Source organism: Wolffia australiana, chromosome 9, assembly GCF_029677425.1.
Source record: "Wolffia australiana isolate 7733 chromosome 9, ASM2967742v1".
NCBI classification, from domain to species: domain Eukaryota; kingdom Viridiplantae; phylum Streptophyta; class Magnoliopsida; order Alismatales; family Araceae; genus Wolffia; species Wolffia australiana.
Genome location: NC_135843.1, coordinates 7201526 through 7216720, shown reverse-complemented (window position 1 = coordinate 7216720; position 15195 = coordinate 7201526). Strand labels below are relative to the sequence as shown.

Below are 15195 nucleotides of genomic sequence, written 5' to 3'. Positions count from 1 at the left end.
TCCTGCTCCTCGGCCGCATGCGGTTGTGGCCCGGGGCGAAGCCTCATCAATGGGAGCCTTCCCATGGAGGTGACGACTCATCATCACCCTATCCTCGTTATCACTAGGTGACGAGACACCTAGTGACCTCGGGAAGGTCCGTGGGTACCGCCGGTGTCCACAGCGTGCACGGGTGTGCTCACGTTAACCGATTGGTCTAGGGGCACTCGCCTCCGCGAGTGCAGTCCGTGCGGGCTCCATAGGTGGCTGTGATGGGCCGCCTACGAGCGTCGCGGGATGGTATTCTAAGAGGGTTGTACGATGGCTTCTCTCGTCAGGCGATGATTTGATGCGTCGCAGGTAGGTTGAACCTCCGGGTTGTGTGCTCCTCTTGATCGCGTCTTGATGGCCATGTCGCTTGGGGAACCTAGATGGGTTTCCGAAAAGACGATGTGATGCAAGAATGACGTCTATGCGCAGTCGAAGATGTGTTGTGAGCATCCATAGCCGGGCTCTGATACTAAGTTGATGTCGGACGTCGTCAGGGACGTTGTCCAGTCGACACCGAATATGATGGTTCGGTGTCGATAAGTGATGATGGTATCGACTGTCAATAGTGTCGTCATCCAACGGATGAAACCCTAACGGGTTATGCCACTACGATGCTCTAAATGCCCTATGTATCGTACGTGCAGGCTCCTACTCGAGGAAGGTGCCAACCTCCAAGCTTGGACGGGGTCGCCGGGTGACGGCGGCGGTGGCCTCTCAAACCTCGTCAGAGCGATGAAAGCATCTACGGCCGAACGGAATCTAGCCGTAGGGCCCGCACGTAACGAACGTACTCGTCCATACAGGTAAGACACTCGTTTAATCGTAGTTCTCTCAATTCGTCCTCTCTCACCTACCTAGCCCGAGCGCAGTGGAGTCAAGACGACTATATACTGCAAGTTGTAAATAAATGAACGACGGGAGAGGACGGCATACCTCATCGGCGGTGGCTCATAGTCTAGTGTCGTCGACGGTCAGCGGCGATTCGGAGCGGGCGAGACAGAGAGTTGTTGAAGAGATCACGGCTGCTCGATAGGCAGAGTAGCGCTGGAGCCTTTTGTAAAGGTCGGCGGAAGACTCGTTGAGGACGTCCTACACTCGAGGCGAAAACCTCATCGGGGCAGTGAGGAATGGTGCCCCGGGGCGTCGTTCATCGAGACGTCGCGGGTCGGCGACGATCAGCGGGGCATAGAGTGCAGTGGAGGAGTCCAGTGGCGGCGCCCACTGAGGTGGAGGCGCGCGGCAATGGCGTACCCGGTGGCGGCGTCTGGCATCAACACTTGCAGCCACCCTAGCAGTTGCGCCTGCTCTAGAGGCTGCGGCGGTGTCCGGTGTCAGCAGTCAGCTAGGGCGGTTGTGGCCACTCCTACGGCTGCGGCGGCGCCCACTGTTGGGGGCGGCGCCCACGGCCGCCGGCCGCATCCGCGGTTTGCAGTGGCGTCCGAGGCTAGGCCGGCGCCTGCTGCTGGCGGGGCACGTGCCTCTAGCAACGTGGGCACCGCTTCTCGCAGCGCCCGCTGTTGGTGGGGTGCCCACCTCTAGCGACAGTGCCCACGGCTTACGGCGGTGCCCGCAGCTTGTGGCGGTGCCCGCGGCTTGCGATGGCACCCGCGGTTGCAGGCGCCGCTCGCTGGTTGCAGCGGGGCTCGCTGGTTGTGGCGACGCCCCCAGTTGGGGGGCGGCGCCCGCCTCTTGCGGCTCCGGTCCTGCCTTTGGCGGTGCCTCCAGTCTTGGGCAGCCCGGCGGCTGCGCGGTGGCGGCGGCCGCCTAGGGTTCCGAACGGAGCTCTGGAACGCTCGCGCGGGTGGAACGGGATAGGCGCAAACTCAACCCCGTTCCGTTCCGCCCATTCTCTCTCCTCTCCTTTTTCCTTCTTTTTTCTTCCCTTTTCTCACTTTTTTTTGTATTTTCCAAAGTTGAGACCAAGATAGACTAACAAACGACTTTTCTTCTTCCTGGTCTGAGGTTTAGGGCGCCCATCTCCTCCCTTATATAGGGGGGGGGGGGGGGGGGGATGGCTCCCTAAATGGGCCATAAAGGGTCCTTTTGGGGAGCCCTTATAAATGGGCTCCCCCTTACAAACAAAGAAGAAACTAAAGAAGATGAAGGGGGAATTAGGGGAAAGTGGAAAAGAAATGGGAACGAGCAATGGGAAAGGGGGTCAAAGGAACGCCCCTCCCCCTTGACGGTAAAATTGCAGACGGACGACGTGTCGCGAACACGACAAACACGCGACGAAAACATAATGACGAGAATGGGAAATAGACAAACACGTAGAAAAATGATGAAAACAAATAATAAGCGAGCGTCTATCACCCGGTCTTCGATGTTGAGGGCGGGCAACGAGGATGACGTCGTCGACGAACTCCGATGGCGTGTGCCATCACATATGACGTGGCAGGAGTTGTTAGTTGAGAATGATGAGGATTACTCTAGGCCAATAGTTGAATTGAATGCCATCATTTTAACGACAAAAACCCGAGGTGTGGCATGGCGGCGACAACAGCCATGAGGAGAGAGAAATACTCATCTTAAATGGATGGGTGAGAATTGTCCACCTTCTAGGCTTGAGCTAAAACCTTACGGATATTTTCCGCTTTATGCCATTTATCTATTCATATGGTTGGGTCTATAAATTATACTCTAGATTTTGTAAAAACTATTCCGACGATTACTTCTTCCTATAGATGCAAATTGAATGCAAGTGAAGCTTTGGAGATATATTAAAAGTGTCATGTGTTTTGAGTGCGTGGAGAAGATCAATGGAGAAGTGGAAAGGCTTATCTACATCAGGAATATGCCTTGATCTCAGCAGATCATAGGAATTAAGGTTAATCTCTAACCTTACATTGGTCATTCTTCAAAATATTCATTTATCTGGGTTATGTCCATCATCATCCATCCTTATCACTATAATATCATCATCTACCTGATGGAAATATACATAGTCAGCAAGCCAATCACACATTCCATTTCTCTTTAAATGTTCACTAATAGAACATATTGATTTTAGTGCAAATATGATGCTTATAATGAAGTCCATGAAAACATGTTCGAACTTAATAAATGCTGACAATATCATTATATGGATATCACTAGTCGCTAAATATGTGTTCTAATATTCTTCTTTGAATGATACTCTAGAAGGGCATCTAAGTACCCCCATAGAATAACACTATCTAACCTAAATCATATGATGAGTATGGTCGATCTTGTAGCCATTAGTGTTGAGACACTAAGGATAGATAGTGGGTACTATTTAGTGGAAAGTACTCACTGAACTGATCTATAAAAATCTCTTAATGGTATTATAACAAATTGTCAATCAGGTTGATTCACGCCACGGTTGTGTAAGTGATCCTTACACCTAAGACACCAAAGACATCTTGTGGACGGACATTTGTACTTTCACTATGACCTACGAATCTCTAATCATGGGATTCTAAAGAGTCTTAGATGAGATGCATGTTGAAGTTCATGAAAATGATTGAATGGTCAACATGGGATCATTCACCCTCAATTTAAGAGGTGACAACTCAACCAAGGCGATGTGATGAAGTCTTCAGCCAAGGTAGTGAAATATTGCAGAAGAGTTCTATGATGATTTTTGAATGCATCAGTAATAACTTGGGTTACCAATACAGGTTTGAAAGTTGACCATACCCTGATCATCATAGGTGTGTTAAGTTGATGAGTGATTATACCTACGTAGTAATCAATAACAAATGGGTGTGTCACAAGGTGTATCTTCGCATTACACGTGTTGGAGAGCCAACCTATCTATTTGGCTCAATCGACATGTTAATATAGTTAATTAATTTGGAAGGCCAATTAAGGTTATTGGGCTTCTTAAGCCATTAACTAGAATGATACATGACCCTAGAGGGTCACATGCAAATGGTCTTCTGATGTCAAAAGATATTCTTATGTTTTTTGGGGGTTTTTATGCAGAATACCAGCTTAGTATAAAAAGGGGAGGGCCTTAAAAAAAATTCACATAGGCCAGAATTGCTCAAGGGCCTTCCCCTTCTTTCCCTTTCTCCCATGACTCCTATCCATTCCCGATGCAAGTGGGATGGCGTAACAACGATGACAGAGTTGGAACGAGGCTCATCAACAAGAGAAGGGGGGGGGGAGGGGTTGTCACCGCTCACTGGGGAATATGGGGGGCGCGTCTGGAGGGAACGGGCCTGGTTTGATCCCAGACTAGATCTAGACGAGCAGTCAGAGTCAAAGTCCGTTCTAACCCGTCCCCCGTCTGAAATGGCTAACCCTACCCTATCCTTTAGAAATCAAAAGGTCAACATTTTTTGAGTACTTATGACATTAATCATAGTCCTACTATAACTAAAGTTCAATAGAAATAATATAATGACATTTGGTCATGGAATTCAGAAGACACCTAAATTAGGATCTCAAAGGATTGAGGATCAGATAAAGGTGTTCTCATGTAACTGAAAAGAAGTTTTTGACAAAGGAATATCTGGTATACATGAAGGGACATGAATTCAATGCCATATATTGCTTGGTATCAAAGCTAATCTGAATTATTAGATAAATATTTCAACGATAATTATATAATAAAACAATAGAAAGTACTAGTAAAATCATGTTGATTTTTTTACAAAAATACTTAAGAAATTTGTGTCTTAATTAAGAATCACTGATTTTTAATTGGTTGAGATATTTTATGGATCAAATTATAATCATGTAATCCAATGCTGAATCAAAAAGGTTAGATATGCATATTTGTAGTTACTAGTTCACTTTCAGATATCAATAAAAAAGAGGGCTTTACGGTAGAAAAGGAGAAGGCTTTAGGATCCAATGCAGTGCAATGATTTGGGGGCTAGTAAGAGAAAGCGATAGTCTGATATTTCATTGGAAACCTAGGTATTGATGAGGTTAAAGTCACTCTTGATATATGTATCAAAACACCTCGTGACCAAGGTGTTTGGCTAGGCACAAATGAACATATGCTTTGGGATTTGACAATTGTAGGTGGGAAAGGACCAAGGAAGAGCTAACATGTATAAAAATAAGCTAGCATGTTCTTTATCTATTAGGGTTGAGTGGGAAAATAAAAGAGGAGTTAGTTGATAAAGTATTAGATTGACCAATACTTCATCCACAGCACTTAAAAAGTATGAATAGATCAAATTATTTAAGTACTCAAATCAGATTGGGTAAAAAGTTTGAAATAACTTAGTTACGAATCCGCATGGCTATGGAGAAAATTTTAAGCGGTGTTATGGGTTAAAAGTTTTACAGACATCTCAGACCTTAGACATTAGTTTATAATTTTATTTATTATACCTTATGTGCAGGCAAATCCTTAGAGATTAATATTATGGTATTTATTATTAAATTTTAGTGCAGTGATATTTCTAAATAGTATCACATTTGCCTAAAAAAGAGTTCAGGAAAGACAAAGAACGTTGAAAAGATAAGAAGTATTTCACAAAAGTCAAGTCATGTTGAATCAATTATAAGAAAAATAAAATTAATCCAGTATTTAAATAGGATATTTTAAATAGAAGTCATCTAATGAAATTGTAATAAATAAAAAATTAATTACTTTTGACTACCAATGCTTGAAGTTGAGAACAAAAAGTGAATATAGGTCACTTGACATGAAATAAGAAAGACCATAGGCCTTTAGGGGTATAATTGGCACCTCGGTTGTCTCGAGCTTCCCACAATGCCGTATTTCTTCTAACGTGAACGAGGAAAAAATGACCATGGATGGGAGTGAGGAAAATAATTCTAAAAATGGTGTAAAAGGCTGTTCAAATTGCCCAAGACCCACGTTTGGGCTGAATCCTAACCCCATTTTTTGGCGTATTCCGTTCTGTGGGCCGCAGTGACCTATTACTCGGCAAAGGGCTTGCTAAAAATCCAAATAGTGGCAGCATAAAATGGACCACTCATGTCAATGGTGAAGAAAATGATGGTTGATAATAAAGAAAAAAATATGACCGACAACGTGGTTCAATTAGCTTCCACATGTTCTAGAACTCAATGATGGTCGGTGGTAAACGGAGCCCTTCACCGGTTAAATAACCCAGTTAGGCGACATCTCGGTGTGGCTGTTATAAGGGTCATCTTCTATTTTTTTTTTTGGTCATCTGATATTGCACAACTTGTGTATATCGTCAGACGAGGCATTGTTGTTGGCACAGTTCTCATTGGAAACCCAGCTGGTGAAAGTCTTAATGTAGTTATCTTATGGACGGTAATATTACATGTCAATTTGAGGCCAATAAATAGATCCGAAACATTTGTAAACGTCGAAATATCTATGAATAACTATGGTGTTTATATAGCTTTGAGTGAGAGGTCTATGTCGAGAGAGAAAATAAAATCAATGACATGAGATCAAATTTAGGTAGATCCATTCTTTTTGTTTTCTTAGAAGAAAAATGAGAATCTCAATCAAAAGGGAAATTATCGGTCTTTCAAGTGACTAAAACTCTTTCCGAAGAAAATCTCCAAATTGAATGATACCCAAAGTGATCACCAAGCTTGAGGCCAGACTGTATCAGATCTTTTCAGAATAGTCTGTCAAAGTGAAAAGAAGGATCCGGTGTTGGCTAGGTTTCGTGTTTCATTTTGAGATCGAATGGCACAGATCAGTACAAAAGAGAGGATCAAAGTGGACAAAACTCCGTCCAATCTACAGATACAAAGCTCAAACGCTGAAAATGTTTCATTTTGAGATCGAATGGCACAGATCAGTACGAAAGAGAGGATCAAAGTGGACAAAACTCCGTCCAGTCTACAGATACAAAGCTCAAACGCTGAAAATAATCTAGAATCTGGATCTGGATCGTCTCTCAGTGTACAAAACTAATTCTCACTCCAAAATCGGATGGATGAAAAGTAAAAATGTTGGTTCTCACAAGGCCGCGGGACGAATGGAAATAAAAAAATGAACTCTTAACGGAAAAGCAACCCACGATACAGATCAGACACGAGTTTCCATATCTAAATTCTTCGCTGTCTTTGAATTGAATTCCCGATCAAACTGGATGCACGTGAGAACGAGACGTATATGCTCTGACCGAGCAATATAAATGACCCATCCCTGGACGTTTCCGACGAAAATTCCTGGAACTCGCCGTGCTGGGCAGGCAAAACTTGGCATTGATAATAAAGACACTTGCAGCCCCCACAAGCGCCGCCTCTAACGACCATTCGCTATCGCGCTTCTTTTTAAGACAAGGCGACGAATCACAGCAAAAATCCTCGCCTTTGAGATTTTCCCGGAGCAATGGCGACGCCATGGAAGACAATTGGAGCAGCTCCAACATCGCTTCTCCTGCTTCTTCTCGTTTCATTGGCGGCAGTGGAGGCTTCCCCGCCAGAGCCCATCGTCAAATGCAAGTCCGGGAACAAAGATTGCTCCGTGACCAACACCTACGGCGCGTTCCCCGACCGCAGCGTGTGCCAAGTCGCAGCAGTCGCCTACCCAACAAGCGAAGCCGAGCTAATCGCCGTCGTCTCTGCCGCTGCAGCCAAGAAACAACACATGAAAGTAGTCACGGAGTACGGCCACAGCATTCCCAAGCTCGCTTGCCCTGGCGGTCCCTCCGGAGCAGGGCTGGTTATAAGCACGCAGAAGCTCAACAGGGTCTTGCGCGTCGACGCTAAGTCCAAGCGCATGACCTTTGAAGCGGGAATCACTCTCTCAAAGCTTATATCCGCTGCCGCTGTAGAAGGTTTAGCACTGCCGTACAACCCATATTGGCAAGGAATCACTCTTGGGGGCCTTCTCGCCACGGGCTCCCACGGCAGCTCCCTCTTCGGCAAGGGCTCCGCTGTTCACGAGTACGTCGTGGGGATGAGACTCGTAGTTCCCCAAGCCGGCTCCGCCAGAGTCGTCGATCTCGGAGAGAACGACCCGGATCTTCTCGCGGCTAAGGTCTCCCTTGGTGTCCTCGGCGTTGTGTCTCAGGTAATATAGATCTTAGTTTCGATTGTTTTAAGTCGATATTACAGTTTGGAATTGATAGTTATGAGTTGAGACACATCAAAAGAGATGAAAGCCCACGGAGTCTATTTGATCTCTCTCTTCGTGAATTCTTTCGTTTTGCCATGCAATACCAAAATGTTCACTCGTGTTTTAAGGTGACGCTGCAACTGGAGCCGATGTTCAAGAGATCCATCACTTACCGAATCGGGCAAGAAGAAGGGTTCGAGTCAGGATTGACTTCATTTGCAGAAAAAACCGAGTTTGGAGACGTGGCATGGTATGCTGGTATCAAGAGAGTGGTGTTCAGAGACGATATCCGACTGCCCTTGACCGCTCCCGGCAAGGGAAACAACGATTTTGAGGGTTTCCAGGCGCAGCCCTCTCTCATAATCACTGCCATAAGAAAAACAGGTTCGTTAACTTTCCCTCTCCAGGAACTTACCAACCTGTTCTTCCTTTGTGGTTATCATCCGATAGTAGGTGCGTTTTATTTCTATTCCTAATACTTAACAGCCAAATTTAAATTCTTGTGAAAGTCGATTCAGCGGCTTGCATTATTATTTGATTGAGATCTAGTTATGGATTAATAGCTAAAACACCGGAAAATTCCCTGACGGTAGGATCTCTCTCCAACTGCAGAGGAACTGCTGGAGGCAACGAAGAACCCAGAAGGAAGGTGTCTCCAGGCGAGGGTTCAGGTCAAGGCGCTGCTCATCACCGGGTCTGGACTTAAGAACGACAAAAGCCGGCTCATAGACTTCACGGGATATCCCGTGGTGGGCAACCAGAGCGATATGCAGGCTTCTGGGTCCTGTCTTTTTAGCCCAGAGGACGGCCTATTCACCGCCTGTGGCTGGGACTCTCGTCTCGAAGGCCTCTTCTATTACCAATCGGCGTTTGGAATAACGTTGCCGAAGCTATCTTCGTTCATCGCTGACGTTAAGAAGCTACGCGAGCTCAGGCCTTCGTCGCTGTGCGGGCTCGATCTGTACCAAGGACTGCTGATGAGATTTGTGCGCAACTCCACGGCTTATCTTGGGAAGGAGGACTGTGCTGACATAGATATGACATACTTCCGTTCAAGGGACCCCGAACAACTTCGCCTGGACCAGGACGTGCTCGATGAGGTCGAGCAGATGGCTTTCTTCAAGTACGGAGCGCTCCCGCACTGGGGAAAGAACAGGCATGTGGGTTTTATCGGCGTCGCGCAAAAATTGGGAGATAGGTGAGTAAGAGATCACCATTACAGACTTTCGCTCTATTTGTCTTCTATCATTGAACCCTTTTCTGAGATTCGTTTTGTTTTCTATGTGAAGGATTGATAAGTTCGTGGCGGTGATGGAGAAGTACGACCCAGACATGCTCTTCTCTTCGGATTGGACAGACGCTGTTCTGGGTATACGCGGAAAGAGCGTGGCTGTTGACAAGAAGGGTTGCGCGTTAGAAGGGCTTTGTGTATGCTCTCGCGACGAGCACTGCGCTCCAGAGAAGGGATACTACTGTCGAAGAGGGTTGGTTTACAAAGACGCTAGAGTTTGCCGGAAGATTGAAGACGGGGAGTCAACAATCGTTCATTCTGAACTTTGATTCTTCCAACTAAAGACCTTTGAGAAATGAAAAGTACCTGTTGCGTCGACTGTATTTGCGAATAATAAACAAGTTTGTGACGTGAGCTGTAGGTGAAACTGTAGCATTTTTAATTCTTTCATAATAAATTGTAATAGTTGTATTCCGTTCATTCAAGTGCCTTCGTTTTTCCACATTCTGGAAGTCATGCATTTGCCTACGAATAGTTGGTTTTTATAACTGTTTATTTAGAAACTCGTAATTTATTAATATTATTTGAAATTTTTTTGAGGAGCCTAACACTATTGTGCTGAGCCTTCAGATAACAAACTTTCTGGAATTCTTATTTGATCTTACACCATTGAAATCTCACGAATATCAGGAAAAGCTCCAGAAACAAAGGACGGGCAACAAACGAGAAACTTATAAGGGTATTTATAACAAGACTTTCATCATAATGTGGGCTTGGTCCAACAGTTGAATTTGTAGATATTGCCATTTGAATTTTGTTTAATAGAAGCCGTTGGATGGAATTTTATCCCTCTACCACTTGTCACCATCTGGATGAAATCTATGCTCTGGTTGGTCGATAACGGTTTCCTCGAGTTCTCTGCCAATCACCCACATGCCACCACGTGTCCTCGGTGCTGAAACGAGGGAATCATAAAAATATTTAAAATGCATAAATGTTTAGCCCTCGTGGGTCTGTTGGGATACTAAATAGGGTCACATTACTATAAAAAATTTAGAAATAATATAAACTTTAAGCAAAATATAAATGGTTTTATGGTTCAGGTTTTCCACTGAAAAAGGACATGTTTACACCAATAAAAAGATGTCGGATTTCAATATTTGAATTTTCCTAGCTATTCATGGGGCATTTATTAAAAAAATACACTTTTTTCTGATCAGTCCATGTTAGTCCGCATCATTAATTTGATAAAAAATAATTTCTCATACGACATGCCTCGTCAAATGAAAAATAATCCAATGGTTGAATGTTTTGACGTCACAAATTGTGATGCCATTGTGATTAATTTTTCCAATAATTGGCAGAGCTAATTTGTGGTAAACAATTTGCAAAGTAGATGGTGACACGTGGTGACTGACAATTGAAGTGAATAAAGTATGTTAAGCAAAATATTTTATGAAATTAAATATATTGTATATGGACATCAACATTTATTTTCTTAGGAAATCAGTTAATAGAAAACATATATACATAAATACAAAAAACGTAGAAAAAAACATTCAAGGCCTGTACTAACTCAAGCTTTTTTATGTTATACCTCTAGAACTGATATTTCACTTAAAGTAGAGTCTAAAGAATCTGTAAATTACCAAAAATATTCAACAATCATAAAATCACCCAAAATGATTTTTTAGTCAGTTTAGATCATTGTAGCATGGAAATATGGACATTTTGATGCACATTTTTAGCTAATATGCATGGTACGTATATAGTGATTTCTGTGTTTGCATATGCCTCTATTTTTAGGTAATATGCATGATACGTATATAGTGATTGTGTGTTTGCATATGCCTCTATTTTTAATATTGCTAATCCCCTCGCCATGCACTTTTAGTTGTCCTTAGGCCACCCCTTTATCCATGAGACCAAAATAAATTTCCATATAGTGCGAGAAATATCAATTGCATGTGAAGAATGAAACACTTAATGGAACTTTGGATGCTCATATTTTTTGGAATGCACAAACCACCCCTCGGTGTTGCAAGAGCTAGTGAATTGAGAAATAATGTGTGGATTGATACTCATATGGGCTTAGGTAGATGCCATCGTATTATTCTGAATAAAATGTCTATACTTAAATGCACATCTGCTAATCTCATGAATATCATGTATAAGTTTGAACAAGATTTATGAAATGGAAGATTTTATAAGTGTGATTTATGCATCAGAATATAAATTAGATGGGTTTGATAATGATGTGATAAGTCCTTTTAGGTCATTGATAACCCACTAACTTTTATGCTAATATCATTAAATTCACGTGCTCATTCACATTAAAATTGTTTTATGCTTCATACCAAAAAAAAAATTCAATACATTTTTAGAATGATATCACGAGGTTGATAGATTTCTTAGGTCTTTTTACAATGTCATTTGCTTAAGGAAGATAGTTTTGTGAGTAGGAATGTATTTTGTGAATGTTCTGGTATTCAATTCATGTGGATATTTATCTTCAAATGCAGTGTATTAGTTTTTGTATCATATCCTGTTTTATAGGAAATAGTTATTTCTTTCTGGTCTTATTTTCATGATTGGCCACATGTGTCCATTTCATTTATCAGACAAAAATTAATCATCGCTCTTATGGAATTATTTGCAAAGTTACGTTTATGTAGATATATTGTTTAGAAATTACAAATCAAGGTGCCTTGACGGGTATGAATTAAATGATGTCTTTATGTTTTTGAATTAACAGGGTTATCATGAATGAATAGAGAAAGGAAAAAATTACAATTGCAATCAATATAGTCGAGGACAAAGAAAAACTTAATTAGTAAAATTTATTATTATCTATATTATTTGGTACATGAAATGTAGCCTCAAAATATGTTATTTGTAGAATTGTAAAACCTTGTTGTGCAGTGCCCAATGATGAATTCACACATCATTCGTACATTTTTCTTTTTTTTTCCCAATAACATGTTACATCTTTTAACAAAAAATATTATGAAAGGGAGAAAAGATGTCAAGCCACTCATTTCAGCAAACATCCCAGAAATTACAGAGGAAGGTGCCAAGGAGATAGAAGATTTAAAATATATCAATTGATATGATTTATCTAATGGCTTGTTATTGGACAATTGTAAAGGTCTACCACGCTGAAATGTTGAGGGGAACTTGATCTTTCTGCCCTCATTCCAGCCATGCCCTTAGATTATAAATCAGGACATATTCAATGTCAAATAATAATCATATTTGAATTCCCCTCATCTATTGTATGATAATTAAAAAGAGAATGATATTAAAAATTCATCATATGATCTGCCTAAGTGTTTTTTGTGTTTCAGGAGATGTAACACACAATGTTAGCTTACATTCATCTGCATTCAATGTTGTCTCCGTGACAATACTATATGAGAGGTCCTGCGGAAAAATAGCTCGATGCCAGAATAATAAAAAGCTCAACACCTCTGCATGAAAAACCTGCTAAAATCTCAAACCTTAGAGTAATCAGCACAAGCACGAAATATAAAGACCTAGGATTAAAACCTTGACATACCCTTCTCACGTCTGTCACTTGTCTCCCTCTCTAATTACTATCACCAATCTACTGTTGTCAATATCAGTCGTCTTAACTGTCCTCAGTATTTACTGTCACAATCTTGCCTTAATATCATCGTCTTCAACACATCATCACTTTGATAAATATATCCTGCATGTGAGCTAAATTGATTTGTGGTCTGCATTTAGAATAACAAAGTTCATTTTCAAAACACAATCTACCATCCATGAGACTCATAAACTTAAAATTAGTGGTTAAAGTTACGTCGTTATTGATCTGAATTTCATCAATGAAATTTAAAAATCAATATTCACTCAATAGTTCTTGTTAGTAAATGACTATGGGTCGTCATGCCAAATTAACATGTTAGGCTTTCTTTAGGTTCAGGAAGCCCAAGTCTAGTTCATCTGATAGACCAAATTGATGGATCACTAAAAAGTCCAAGTTTAGGGGTTTTATGTCATTGGCTAAGTTTAGACTTAACCAACAGTATTTGTATTGTTTAGTATAAAAAAATATAGGAAGGAAGATATTCAATATCAGATGTTCATCAGGCAGAAATTGAGGAAATAGATTCATCAATTAAAAATATGTTTGTATGATTTTTGGATTTTATAGAATTTATATTAGATTCGAATTGATAAGCTAGAAAATATGTGTTATATATGTCGTTATTTTGGGGTTTTTCGAAGTTAATCACTAAAATTTATATATCCCCGACAACGGCGCCAAATGATAAGCTAAAAAATACGTGTTTACCTGTCGTTATTTAGGGGTTTTTTTTAACTTAATCACTAAAATTTGTTTTCTCCTTAATGCTTGATTAAGGGGTCGAGCCCAAGGGAGGCGATAGGAAACATTCAATTTTCTTTCTAATTAGGGTTTTGAATTCCAAACCTAAATGAAATGATGTTTTAATTACTTATTTAAATGCTAATACTTGTAAATTTTAACTAACATTCTATCCTTTTGAAATTAAATGATTTTGATAATTCTCTGATATTAAATAACAGAGATTGAAAATCACTTCAATAAAATCTTTGATTGTTTTGGGTTATATAATTTTTTTTTGTTCTTTTTTTAATGAATTTCAGATCTATTTCTAAAATAGGTTTAACTCCATTTTAGTGTATTTCTTTATCGTTTTGTTTATCAGGTGCTTTACTATTTGCGAAGAATAAAAAAAACTAATACTTATGCTATTATTAAGAGCATTTTTATATATTTTTATTTTATCCCATTTAATTCTAAATTGTAGATATGTCCTAAAACAGCAAATCGTGAATACGATTCACGATTTGCTTATTCAAGAAGAACGGAATCGTGAATCGAATTCACAATTTATGCGATTCAAGCAACAGGTGGGGTTCGAATCAGGAGTTTTATATTCAATTAAGACTAAATTATTTTAAACCAAACTAAAATTCACGAGCTGAATGACAAAAATCGGAACATAAAAAAAACGACGGCGAGCATAAATGGAGTGCAAATTTCAGAAAATGAAGTATGAAATAAGGTGCAAAAATCAAACACGGATAAACCTAGAGATACCAGGTGCTATCAGGGAATCAATTTGAGCCAATCCCGAGCAACGAACGCCGAGTTTTTCCACTGATTTTGGCATGAACTCGATGAAAAACGGCGACGACGGATCTGCGAAATTCCAGCTCCAATTGGTCTCCGAATCGCTCCTGCTGATTCTTGAGTCTTGAAGGAGGCTAGGCGATCCTTCCTTCAGCTTAAACAATTAAGAACACTCAATAATTTCTCGATTTCTCCCTTTTATTACCGCAGAATCGGAAGAACAAGTTCTTCCGATTCCGTTAGAACTATAATCTTTTTTGCGTTGTACGCTAAGCGTAAAACGCGACGCGACTGGCTCGTAGAGTCTTCGTGTGTCTCCCGTTCGTGCACGACACGCACGAAATCGCTTGCGTGCGTGTCGCGCACCGAAGGCGCTAGCGGCGTTTCTTATACGCTTACGCACCGCTGCGTGCGGTGCGCTCTTTCGTGCGTTCTGCAAAGAAACTGTTAGCACTCAAACCGGCCCACTAAGGGCCGGTTCTAATTAAATATAGTTTTATTATTATTATTAAAAGAACACATAAAATAAATTGTAAAAATCATTTCTTAATGCATAAAAAACTAGTTTATTCATGTTGAAAAGACCTTCAATTTTTAGCTTCTTTTTATTTATAGAAATAGGTCAATTAAAATCATTTAAATTTTTCTAATCATCATTTTAAACCATTTAAATGTGTAAATTGACCTAAATATTGATTAAAGGTATTATTTAACTTGAAATTCAAGGAATTTATTATTTTAACCTAAAATCATAATAACATGCGCTAAAAATAAATGTTTTATGCATTA

General features: G+C 40.9%; 1 protein-coding gene and 1 long non-coding RNA gene across 4 annotated transcripts; one reads left to right on the top strand and one right to left on the bottom strand.

Moving 5' to 3' along the window:
* The first annotated feature begins 7232 nt into the window (after positions 1-7232).
* LOC144707355 (putative L-gulonolactone oxidase 6) lies at positions 7233-9762 on the top strand. Its single transcript, XM_078580458.1, has 4 exons — positions 7233-7984; positions 8158-8413; positions 8642-9227; positions 9319-9762. The coding sequence occupies exons 1-4, from the start codon at positions 7301-7303 to the stop codon at positions 9587-9589; spliced, it is 1797 nt and encodes a 598-aa protein (XP_078436584.1). The 5' UTR covers positions 7233-7300; the 3' UTR covers positions 9590-9762.
* Positions 9763-9899: 137 nt separating this feature from the next.
* On the bottom strand, positions 9900-14748 carry LOC144707356 (uncharacterized). 3 transcript variants are annotated; one of them, XR_013582466.1, is made up of 4 exons: positions 14374-14748; positions 12820-13000; positions 12635-12743; positions 9900-10215 (listed from the first exon to the last, which is right to left on the bottom strand). It is a non-coding gene; the product is annotated as an uncharacterized LOC144707356 (long non-coding RNA). The 3 variants fall into 3 exon arrangements; XR_013582467.1 differs by lacking the exon at positions 9900-10215 and adding an exon at positions 12023-12468; XR_013582465.1 differs by lacking the exon at positions 9900-10215 and having other exon boundaries at positions 12499-12743; positions 14374-14746.
* Between the last annotated feature and the right edge of the window lie 447 nt (positions 14749-15195).